A 12,416-nucleotide genomic window follows, 5' to 3' on the forward strand; every position below is an offset into this window, starting at 1 on the left:
TTGATTGTTGGCTTTGAGATCAAGTTAAATATTAAATAACGACAATAAAATCGTTATTGCATTCGAAGTATATCCTTATTCCTAAGCATCATTTAAGAAAAATCTACGAATTTATAACATGTACATATCGGCTCTTTAGTTTTTAATTTAAACATAGCAATGGAGTCAGCTATAGACACACACCTCGAGGTAGCAAAGGAGACAGCGCGACCTCCCATTATGTAGAGAATGATAGTAAGAAGAGAGAGGCCGTGCATTTATGACCTGTCAGAGTAAGCGTAGGGAGAGGTGAGGTCAGAGAGGTAGGTAGGATAACAAATGTAACTAAATAAAATCAAGTCAAATTACGATAAGCAAGCAGCAACCGCATGAAATACATTTCATGGCTGTGCATCGTCCTTTGTCAATCCTCTGCTGGATAAAGGCCTCGCCCGTGCTGTGTCAGTCATGTGGGTTGTTTGACCATACTTCACCATTCTGGTCAGTGGGGGTTGGTAAAGACGGGCAGGCGTAGGGCCGGTTCAGGTATCACTCGCTACTCACGTTGTCCGCGGCCCAGGAACCGAACCGAGGAAATCAGGTCACCCCCGGTTCATATCGCAGTGCGCTAACCACTGTGCCACCACTCCCGCACCGCTGCTGTATTATCACAAATTTGCAAGAAAAACAAAAATACCAGTCAGGTCGTACATTTCATTGGTCTCTCGCAGCATTGAGTGAGATCCTCTGAGTGGTAGAAGACGATCTGATCCTCGGCCAGCTTAGCTGGCCACGCCGGCCTGGCGGCTGGGGGTGGCGCACGACAAAGCAGCGAGTGGGTGCGCGACGGAGGTCAAACCACCGCGGCAAGCGAGTTCCTCACCGACCCCCGCGCCGCCATCCTCGATTCGGACGCCACCTCGGCCGTGCCGCGGCTGCCATTGTGTCCCTGGCCCCTCACCACGCGGCGGGGCGACAACGCAGGGCCTTGCGCGAGGAAGCGACGGCGATAGACGGGAAAGACGGCAGGTCGCGCTGCGCTGCCTGTCCCCCGTCCCCCAGCCTCAAGCGAGGAAATAAAATAGAACAAATAAATCGGCTAACTTCCCAACGTCGGCGAGCTCGAGGTCAGATTAGCAGCGTAAAGCGTGCCTAACGACGAAAAGGCCAAATATGTTGTCACTAGCAGGCAGCGTGCGACGACAAGTATTTTGGCAGTGTGTGCTCAAATAATGAGTGGGTGATATTAAAGTGAAATGATCATTTTGGAGTCATCGCACCTATAATTATTATTCAGGCTATAATTGGACCCAATTTGTCCTCTGATGTGCTTATTACAGTGGGTGTCAAAATCTCGACGTGTGTGTGCGCGCGTGTGCATGTACATTTCCCGTGCTTTGGCCCGGGGAAGGGGGGGGCCTTCCGAATTGGCTGGGACTGTCTTGTCTAACGGACTCATTCTCCCCGAAAGTCATTAAACCCACACCGTATATCCATATTTAAATTGACACAATAAAGCAATCATGCTCGACTGACGACCGTAAAGCAGGCCCGGTTTGGCACAATGTAAGGTATTAATATTGTGTCCGGGGTGATCAGTTAGTGTTACATATCAAGCCGACGCGAATAAATGTATTAATTTCACAGCTCAGTAATCAGCGCTTCATTTTCCTCCCAAGACTATAGCCAATTCAAATGAGGGTTCAAGGTCGATACAAACATTACGGCGAGGTGCGCGGCTCCGGCGAGTCGCGGCCTGCTCCAAGAACACTCGGGGAGGGCACTGGCCCCGGTCTTGCGTTGCGCCTGTGGCCCCGATTTAGCCGAGCCACCGGATATGCGTTGTGATTTATCGCGCGAGCGGTCCCCAGACCGCAAACCCCGATCGCTCCGCGCACACAGCTCGCTCGGTCATCCTCACGTCCAGTAAATACCTCTCGCTGGCAGCGCGCGTTCCTGCGAGCGATGCGGCGTGCGGCCACACATATTGCGGTGTCTTGTTTGTTTTGCGTTTGACCGATGATTGTAGCAGTAATAGCGGGCAAGTGTATATGTCAATTGAGTGTTGCTATTGAAATACAACATTTGTAGCAACAACAAAAAATATACGGTGTGATGTCAAAATAATGTAATAGTGCTGATATCTAAAACAAAAAAAAATCATAATTTTTTGACAATATAAAATGCATTTTTTTTTACTAATAATTTTGATACACTGTCAAACATTTAAAGCTCGCCCTCCCACTATGTCGGTACTGCTCATGAGTACCTATTCATTCGTTTGCTAATAATCGACAACACATTAATCACGAGCTTAACCATTATTATTTAGTATATAAACATCTGTGAACATCTTCTTGGTTCTTTCGGTAAAGTCACGTAGAAGGGAAGTAATAAAATAATAAAAATAAAACATATGTTTTATTATGTTTTATTTTTATTATGTTATTACTTCCCTTCTACGTGACTTTACCGAAAGAACCAAGAAGATGAATCCCTGCAGTCACGAAAGCTTTAAATCGATCTGTGAACATATTGACACTGGCACATATTGGAGAGAAACTCTTCACATTTCTCAATTTTGTTTTGCAGCATTATTTAAGAGTTTAATACCATATCCCAACCCTGCTTGTTAAACACTTTGGTTGTTTTCCCCCCCATCCAGAATTCACACTGGCCACATGTAAATAAATACATAAATAATGGATATTAAAATGTGTTATAGGTGAATGCTAGTTTTTTTACATCTATTCCAAGAGGCAGAGGTCGCTGTATGGATCGCACCAACACTGCCAGGATGTGTTTGACGGTTTCGACTTCAGCACAGCAGCAGTTTCGTCAATTCTTTGATCCATGTCCATTTGTGGAAGGTGGACACGCATATCCGATGTTGCGTCAGTTACTGACCAGTTATGATAGTGGTGGGATAAATCGTGGGTACCATCACATCTTCATGACAGCGTCTGAGAGATGGATAATCGCTCCTTCAAATTACAGGGCCCTTTCAATAATGCGGGCATCGGAACCCTGTACGTGTTTCTGAGCTTTAGACGAGCAAAAATGCATCAGTTCGTCGGTTGCAATTATTCTTTGCGCATAATGCCTCACATCGAATTGTTAATGTGAGAATCAATTATTTACGTGAGAATTGATTATTTTAAGTGCGTGCACGTGGTGTGCAATTGAGATCCCGTTACTTTTTTAGGCTAATGTGCCTAAGAGACAAAACGAAATGAAACCAATGGGACTGCAAAAAAAGACGACTGAAAAATAATTGATTCTTCGGTAGAATCTTGACCCAGAATTGTGACAAATGGAATCACTGGGATGGTGAATCGTGCCATGCCTGCTTGTGTTTATGTTTGACGCACTTGCCAATAACATCTGGTAACCCAGCAGCATTTGTTTAAGAAAGCCTGGCTCCGCTGATGAGACGCAGGAGGTCGAAATCGGTCCAGAAAATTCGGTTGTTTAAGCAAATGCTGCCGGATAATGCTGGTCTGCAAAAGGCAATTGGCCGATGAACTAAAACACGTACTTTTTTTTTTATATCGTTGCACCAAATCTCAGGATTTGTAAAGAAAAATGCAAATGGCTCGTTTTCCCTGACCCCATGACGAATTCAAACTTCCACCCCTCGGGGCCCGAGTTCAGAATCAAAATGATTAATTTTTCTGAGCAGCCACACACTATTCATGTTTGATCTCTGAATCACATGACCACCTCGTAAGGTTATCCTTAAAGTGAATGTTTTTGGCTCCTTTTTTCCCAGATTGTGATCCGGCCGTGAAATGTCAACATGTGTACCCGTATCAGCCGTGTACAGTGCGGTCACAAGCGTTTATAAGTTCCCGGGTGTAAAGATTCGCCCCCTTGGGGTTCATTGAGTCGTCACAATTTAGGGCCGCGATTCCATTTCAAAATGGATTATCATTTTATTTTACATTGTGGGTAAAATTACTAGCCCCTATTGGCTGGAAGGCGTCACATTAGCTAATAGCTGCATGGATCGAAAAACACCGATTCGTACACACATGAGGGCACGCATTTGTAGCTTAAGTGTTGGTAAAAGCCCATGAATCAATGCATTATAGCCCTTATAAGCGCAATCTCATGGAATTTAAATCACTCCTGAATGGAGTAATTTGTGCAACGAAGAGGGGGGGGGGTCCATTTCCCAAAAACGTTGCTTTGCATATACCTCCCTTTTAAGGCAGTGTTCTTGACAAATGTGTCTAGTTCTTTCTTGATATGATTTGTGTTATTGGGCACCACTGCAAATGCAGCAGCAGCAGCATCGCCGAGTCGTTTGTTGACTATAATCGGCAAGATATCCAAGTGTAGGTCGTACGGAGCTTCCTGAAAAAAAGACTTGAGACTTTGTAGCTTTCCTGGATAAATAATTTATATTCTTCTTCTTACTGTTATTAGTTTAATAATAATTGTAAAAAGTGTTAGCTCTTAGAATTGAATAATATTTCACATCATTCTTCGGTGTTAATGATTTCGAAAGATGTGGTGGTGTGTGCCTTCCACACAGTACATGTGACACGTATTTAATAAACAGCTTCTAGAATACAACAAAGTGTAGACACATGCACGATGGTGCAAAATCATTTCAGCGAATAATTGCACGTCTGCATTTATACATTCATGGGAGGAGGGGGGGGGAAATAACAATGCAAAAATAATGCTCTCCCAACCCTTGGGGTGAGATATAAGTTGGTCAGCCTTATCATGGACTACTGGAGGTTACGTGAAACCAGATACAGGTTGACAAGCTGCATTGATTGCAAATAAATCGTACACATAGTGTAAGCTGCGTCAGTCTAAACTGCAAAGCATTTTAACAATCCAATGCATATCATCATCATTAAACATCACGACCTTTATTACCCGTCCCAAGTTTAGATATTCCTGTATTGATTATGATTAGTCATCATTATCAACAACCATGATCGACCCGCTACTGGATGAAATCCCCCTCAAGCCATCACCATCTGTGACGATCCTTCGATGTGATAATCTCACCTAGCATGTACACACACACAAAGCTGATTTTCATTGCTCCATCTCTTCAGTGGATATTACCCTCAGAATCCGTTTATTTTTGTAACATCTCAATGACTTATCATCTCAGCAATTCAGATTGAGTGATAGATTATTAGAATATATAGGCATGCAGATGATCATACATATGCATACACCGTGGCGTGTTATACATATACAAACACTGTGGTGTTTGATTTCATTCCCTGAAATAACCTGCGCTGAAAAACATGTAACCCTATCTCCATTCCGCTAATAAGTACGCTTTAAATTTCGATTGAAAGCTTTCGTGACTGCAGGGATTCATCGTCTTGGTTCTTTCGGTAAAGTCACGTAGAAGGGAAATAATAAAATAATAGAAATAAAACATAATAAAATAATTCTCACGACGTTTCGGCTAGAGCGCAAGCAGCCGTCCTCAGGTGTAGCGGAAACGTCGTGAGAATTATTTTATTATGTTTTATTATTATTTTATTATTTCCCTTCTACGTGACTTTACCGAAAGAACCAAGAAAAAGTACGCTTTAGCAACATGTTTTTTTATGTCTAAAATATGTCAATGACATATTAGACATTTCACAACGTTTGTTGAGCACGTGCGCGAGGAAGCGGCACTGCCTCGCCGTGGACTCCGAAAACGACCTCCCGTGTGAGTCGGTGCCGCTCCCTCGAGCCTCCTCAATCGCTGCGCCCACAACTCCTCAATCGCTGCGCCCACAACTCCTCAATCGCTGCGCCCACAACTCCTCAATCGCTGCGCCCACAACTCCTCAATCGCTGCGCCCACAACTCCTCAATCGCTGCGCCCACAACTCCTCAATCGCTGCGCCCACAACTCCTCAATCGCTGCGCCCACAACTCCTCAATCGCTGCGCCCACAACTCCTCAATCGCTGCGCCCACAACTCCTCAATCGCTGCGCCCACAACTCCTCAATCGCTGCGCCCACAACTCCTCAATCGCTGCGCCCACAACTCCTCAATCGCTGCGCCCACAACTCCTCAATCGCTGCGCCCACAACTCCAGCCGTCTGCTGGACTATTCCAGGAGGTGGCTCGTGTTGGCTTTTGTTCGCTCCACGCCTCAAACCCCCCTCCAGCCCGCGCCCAGAGTGCGTCCTATCTTGTCAAATGTGCTAAGTCGAGCAGGGGTTGAGCCTGGTTTAGTCATTGCATGGAAGACTGCCTTGGATCTCGAGGTGTTTGTAGGCATAGGGCTGCAAGGTGTGTCCGAGAGGTAGCAATGTTGAAGTGTCGCTCCCCTTGCGAACGAGCCACGGGTACCTTCTGGGGTCCTCTGGTTGCCTCACGCGTGCGAGGAATTGGCACAAACAAGCCAGGGGTGGCAGGCTGCTCCCGACAAGATTCACGACACTCGATCGACGGGGCTCTCCTGGGTGTGCTCGAAAGAGAAAAAGAAAAGACTGTAGACCGCCCGATGCGGTTTCGAGTTGCGCCGCGCCGCGTGCTGTCGTTCGGTATGATGTCCAGGGAGCCCCTGCAGGAGAGGCTAAACAGCACATTAGCACAACCGCCAGAATCTACGCAACTTATGCAGCGCTCGCAATCATTGCAATTGGCAGCTGCCGTCGTGCAAAGGTTGGCACACTGGCCTTGCAATCCGGAGGTCGCCGGTTCAACTCCACCTCCAGCGAGCGGCGGTTGAAACAACGTGACAATCATTTTCTCAACTCGCCCGCACCTCCGACCACCGCAGGCGAGGCGGTTGGCAGGTCGCGCGCGGCGGAACGAAGCGCGGCTCACGCCGAGCTCTTACAAACGCCGACCGGTCCACGTTGAAGGGGCCGACCGATTCCCTTCCCCACACCCCCCCCCGAGTTCATGTTAGCCGGGAGGCCCTTGCGCGCTGGGCGCCAGCAGTGGCGACTGCAGGCCCGGCGCCCGCGTCTTTGATCTTCGACCTCCGGCAATGAACGTCGCCCGCCGTGTGTCGCGTTCCCGCAGAGGAGTACGACGTCGTGATCCAGGGCAACGGCTTCACGCGCGCGCGGGCCGGGGAGAACACGCAGTGCATCTTCCAGATCAACGACACCACGTCCATCAGTGAGTAATAGAGTAATATCCCCTTCCCCCCCCCCCCCCGCACTACTGCACCACAGTAATTATTTTTATTTACACGCTTGCTGAGTACAGGCCTAAAGGCCCAACAACAAACAGCATGGTCGCAAAGTGGCAATACATGAAATACAACTAAACTGTATTCTTGGTTCTTTCGGTAAAGTCACGTAGAAGGGAAGTAATAAAATAATAAAAATAAAACATAATAAAATAATTCTCACGACGTTTCGGCCACAACGCAAGCAGCCGTCCTCAGGTGAAGACCAGGTCTGTCGGGGAGACAGCGTTGTGGCCGAAACGTCGTGAGAATTATTTTATTATGTTTTATTTTTATTATTTTATTACTTCCCTTCTACGTGACTTTACCGAAAGAACCAAGAAGATGAATCCCTGCAGTCACGAAAGCTTTAAATCGAAAACTAAACTGATTTTTATTTTACCAGGTAAGGGCCTAGTGAGCTGCTCCTTTTCAGAAGCGAACCTGGCCACAAATGATAGCTCAACGAAGTGGCTTATCACGTGGACATTTCTCGCAGCCAAATACTGTAAACGCGCGATGTTGATTCTCAATGTGGACGGGAAACTCCAGGGAAGCCGGAGAAAAATCCACGCGACCACGGAGAGAGAGACACGCACAAACTCCAAATATACAGCAGGCGTCGTGATCGGGATTGAACCCACGACGTCCTGTATACCAGGCGAGGTAGATAACATCTCCTAGCCACCGTGGCGCCCTTTGATTTGAGGGGAAGGCTGTAAGAGCTTGGGGGGGGAGAGACAATGGAAGGGAATTCCAAAGTGAAGCAGTGGAAGGAAAGAAGCAGACAGAGAAGCATGTGTTGTGGCCTGCAGTGTGGTGGTGGTGGTTGTGGTGGGCGCTTGAACACGGTATGGATGAGATGAAACAGAAGATGAACGCAAAATTTATCAGTCTTTTGAAATACGTGGTCAACCGGGTTAGTGTCTAACTGTGTTGTTGGCCGACTGGTTTTGCATCACGTGATGTCTCTAAGGTTTGTTGAGTTCTCGTCTCCCATCTTCTTGCTGTATTTGCCTCCATGCAGTTTGCCGATCTCTGTGTGCTATGCACGTGGTGTCCCCCTATGTGTTCCCTCGCTATGTGTTTTACCCCATTTCCACCTGACGATGAGCGCTTGTGTTGCGTTCGAAACGTCGTGATTTCTTTTCATTAAATTTTATTTACTTAAATTTTAATTTATTTCTACATACGTGACTTTACCGAAAAAACCAATGAGTATAACTCCTGCAGTCACGAAAGCTTCAATTCTAGATTGAGATGAAACGGTCAGTGTCTCAGACACCGAGCCCTCAACGTGGGTGGAGGAATCGATGTGTCCGTGTGAAGTTCACGGGAGCAGTGACCCACGGTAGTAGCTATAGAAGAGCGATAAGGAGGCGGTCGGCGCGTCTTGGTGAAGTTGGTGGCCAAGGGAGCAGTGCAGGTATCACTGGCCATCGACGTCAGCCATATATGGACTGCATGTTGAACTTCTTTCGCACAGTACGTGGCCAACCGTGCCAATCAGAGGTGCAGGGGAAGGGCAACAAACTAAATACCAAAAAGCAGTTCTGAAGAGATGCATTTTCAATGTAGATTTAAAACTGCATAGCTACGGTAGCTTCCTAACAGCGGAAGTATTCGCGTTCCAGACGGCTGCAAGATGCGCGTCTGAAAGCGCCGTGCGATACGGTGACCGCCTTTGTTCGACGGATATCCAAAAGCCACTGCTGCTGCTGCGATGGGCAGAGTGTCACGTGATGGTGGATTATGCTACTTGACGAGATCAGCATGGTATTGTGGTTCATTTGTAGCAAGCGCTTTTGTGTGTCGTTTGAGCCATGGCCAGGACTGACATTCATATCATTGGGTCAAAAATGCAGAAACACACTGTGCAACAACTCCACTCAGTATATACTGTACGCATGCATGGAAGAAAAACATTGGATGCTTCATGGATACAAGGGTCAACTCCAGCGGATGTCAATATGTGCCGTAATAGAAAGTAATTTAATTACGGAACGCTCACAGCATTGCCTAAGTGCATTATAAACTTACATTGATTCCATTATTCGGGAGCCTGTGTGCAGCTTCTGCACAGAACTATCAAGTATTTCTCCCATTGCCCATTCATTTAGCTTCTGAGGTTAAAGAGATTGGGCAAACCACAGGGTAAAACCATTCGCTACCCCGCTTACCAGGGAGGTGAAATGCAATACAGTATACGATACAAAACGCTTGTATATACTGCTCTTCACACACAGCATTCCAGGGAGCTTCACAATAATAATAAGACAAACTCAAAAACACAATGCCATGCAAATCCTACTATTTTATAATTACAATATGATTTAACCAACAACACCCGTTCCCCCCCTAATTGCCACTTGAACTTTCCCAGAGGCAATAAAAGATGTGCTCTTGTAAACATGCAGCAGAACAAGTGTTCCATTCGTTTCAGAAGTTGCTATTTTAAAACCCGATCTCAATGGCTCACTGTTGCCTCTGTGTCACATTTTTTGGGAAACTAGCCATCGGTCGTGAGATAATAACATTCCTCAGCATGCAACTGGTTTCGTGGCAATGTTCCACATGTAAATACCATGTCCCAGTAGTGGTCTTATAGAGTTTCACTAACAGTACATATTTTATGTGTTGTATCTACGAGTCTAAATTGTTCTAAACGATGAAGCATTTCACCAACCTGCGTCGACCAGCGTGGTGAAGTATGTTGAAAACAATCCTTGCATGACCCATGCTGCAATGGGGGGGGGAGATCCTCATCCAACAAGAGTTTGGCAAAGGTGCGCACATTATCGAAAATACTTTTAGAACGTGATAAAAAGAATGTTTTAGATGTAATTGGGTAAAAAAGATTGTGATGGGTGGGGACGTTCATGTACAGTATGGAGAAGGGCAGGTTACATACGGAGTTACGTAGATGGCGAGATGTTAACTGCCTCGCTTGGTATACAGGAGGTCGTGGGTTCAATCCTGATCCTGACGCCTGCTGCTGTATATTCGGAGTTTGCGTGTCTCTCTCATCATAACCACGGTGGCTATGAGATGTTAACTACCTCGCCTGGTATGCAGGAGGTCGTGGGTTTGATCCCGACCCTGACGCCTGCTGTATATTTGAAGTTTGCATGTTCTGCTCATGGTCACGTGAATCTTTCTCCGGGTCTTATTGTTTTTCTCTCCGCATTTAGAATCAACGTGCGTTTATAGTATTTGCTTGCTATAAATGCCCACACGATAAGCCACTTTGTTGAGCTATCATTTGTGGCCAGGTCACTTCTAAAAATGAGCTATATCGCTCCGGGGGCCTTACCTGATCAAATGTAATAGTTTAATTTATAGCAGTGGCTTAGAGCTAATATACAGGCATTGGCAACCAAAGGGAACACTTAAACCCAGAGAGTTCTTGAAATGTGGATGCCAAGTTTTACAGATGTAGTGGAAGGTGGCCATCAGCGACATTGCCCATTATGACCCAACAACCTTGACTAACTGGACACTCGCATGAGGGCATCCTTGCAATGTCTGTCACATGAGACCATCACTGCACATCGACCACAGACAAAGCTATGGGGTGTGCAGGCGGTTCAACTGTACCGGGGTCCACATGCCGGAGGGGCTCGTATGCTGGGATGTAAACCGTGAGGGAAATTTAATTCGAGGGCCTCCATTTCATCTCTTGCACCAGGGCCCATGCCTGCCAACCACATCGCGTCACTGACCACAGGCATGGCTTTGAACGTCAGAATTGGCTCTATTTTGGCTTTGTGGGCCGATATGGCGTAGTCAGCTGCATGCAATTCTGAGCCGACGGACCTAGAGTGTAGTTTTCTTTTTACTTTACACAACACCTTTGGTCAGACTGTATATGTGAAGCGTCTTTAATCGCCTGGCCTCTTTGTGTGCAACCTGCAAACCCGCAATAGACGAGTCAAGCAGACGCTTGGCGGGCACAAATGCACCCTGCCTTCCCGCCGGAATAACTCGCTCGCTGTGCCGTCTCGTGCCGTTACAGCGGAGAAGGCTGTGGATGTGACGGAGACGTACATGCGCTGCAGGGGACCCGTCATCTACGAGTCCGGAAAGTAAGATGCCCTCTCCTTGTTCCTACACGGCCGGCGAGGGGTGCGCGCACAGGTGGCCTATTCATTATGGGAGGCTGTTCCTTCTCCTCTGCTGTGTCCCCGTTGGAAATGGCTTGTTCGCTTGCCACACGTATTTCCAGCAATTTTCCCCGTAGATAAATAGCAGTATATTATTAGGTTTTTTTCAGTAAAGGCACGTAGGTAAAACATTAAAATGAATAACAGTAAAATAAAAAATAAAATACAAATCACGACGTTTCGGAGGCAACACAAGCAAGGATAAATAGAAGTTTTATCTGTAAAATATATTTATATGCATTTTAAATGTCGACTGGCTCAGGCGGTTAATGCTGTCACAGCACTGAGCCAGCCTCTCTGGATCCTGAGTTCCAATCCAGGTTTCAGCCACTCATGATTAAACAGCGTTGATGGTCTCATCAGATCAGCAACGACTGCACTAAATAAATGATATTAAATGTGGTGTGTTGATGAATTTGGCTTATTTCATGAAACCACTTTGGTTTAATTGACATGGAACATGCGGTATTGCTAGGGTATATTGAAACAAGGTGTCCACATTATTTGTTTCAGTGGGCCTAATTTTAAAAGGCCCTCCGAAGCCGTTTTGGGGCTACTCTCTGGCACAAGGTGATCCACTGCTAGCTGAAATAGTTCTGGACGATAATTATAACTTGTCTGGACATGTTATTGATTTGTCATATGGAAGATAATTGGAAGAAAAATAACACAGGCATAGTTTTCAATGCCCTCCATTTCATGTCGATTCCGTCATCGACTGACACTGCTTTTGTTAATATGAGTATATATTCTTCAATTTACTGTTGTGACTGTAGTGTCCCGAGATATGTTCTCTCAAGTTTGTAAGACCAATAATTTCTACAGTCTTGCCATATTTACGTACGGTCGTATCAAGTTTGTGTACAGGAGTACACGTTTTTTTTTTATTGCAGTTGAAATGTAAGGTTTTATAAAGCCAATGCAAATCCCATAAGATTAGCACTGAAGACAATACAGTATGGATCAAAATTACCGTTGAATTAATAATAATCAACACGACTTATAACGCGTGCATTATTTCACGAATCGGACGTGACGTTCCATTGGTACGCAACGTTCGATCGAACACCCCAGCTCGTGTTGAGTTCTTTGCCTACTGAAACGACCGTAC

General features: G+C 46.0%; 1 protein-coding gene across 1 annotated transcript in view; it reads left to right on the forward strand.

Annotated features, from left to right (window-relative positions):
* Nucleotides 1-12,416, forward strand: part of LOC144934134 (anthrax toxin receptor 1-like) — a 66,104-nt gene that overhangs the window by 16,271 nt on the left and 37,417 nt on the right. The window contains exons 10-11 of the mRNA XM_078859597.1: nucleotides 6,992-7,090; nucleotides 11,158-11,227. Of these exons, the coding sequence (XP_078715723.1) occupies nucleotides 6,992-7,090; nucleotides 11,158-11,227 (169 nt within the window). The remainder of the gene's footprint in view (nucleotides 1-6,991; nucleotides 7,091-11,157; nucleotides 11,228-12,416) is intronic.

Source organism: Lampetra fluviatilis, chromosome 9 (genome assembly GCF_964198595.1).
Source record: "Lampetra fluviatilis chromosome 9, kcLamFluv1.1, whole genome shotgun sequence".
Classification (NCBI taxonomy): Eukaryota; Metazoa; Chordata; class Hyperoartia; order Petromyzontiformes; family Petromyzontidae; genus Lampetra; species Lampetra fluviatilis.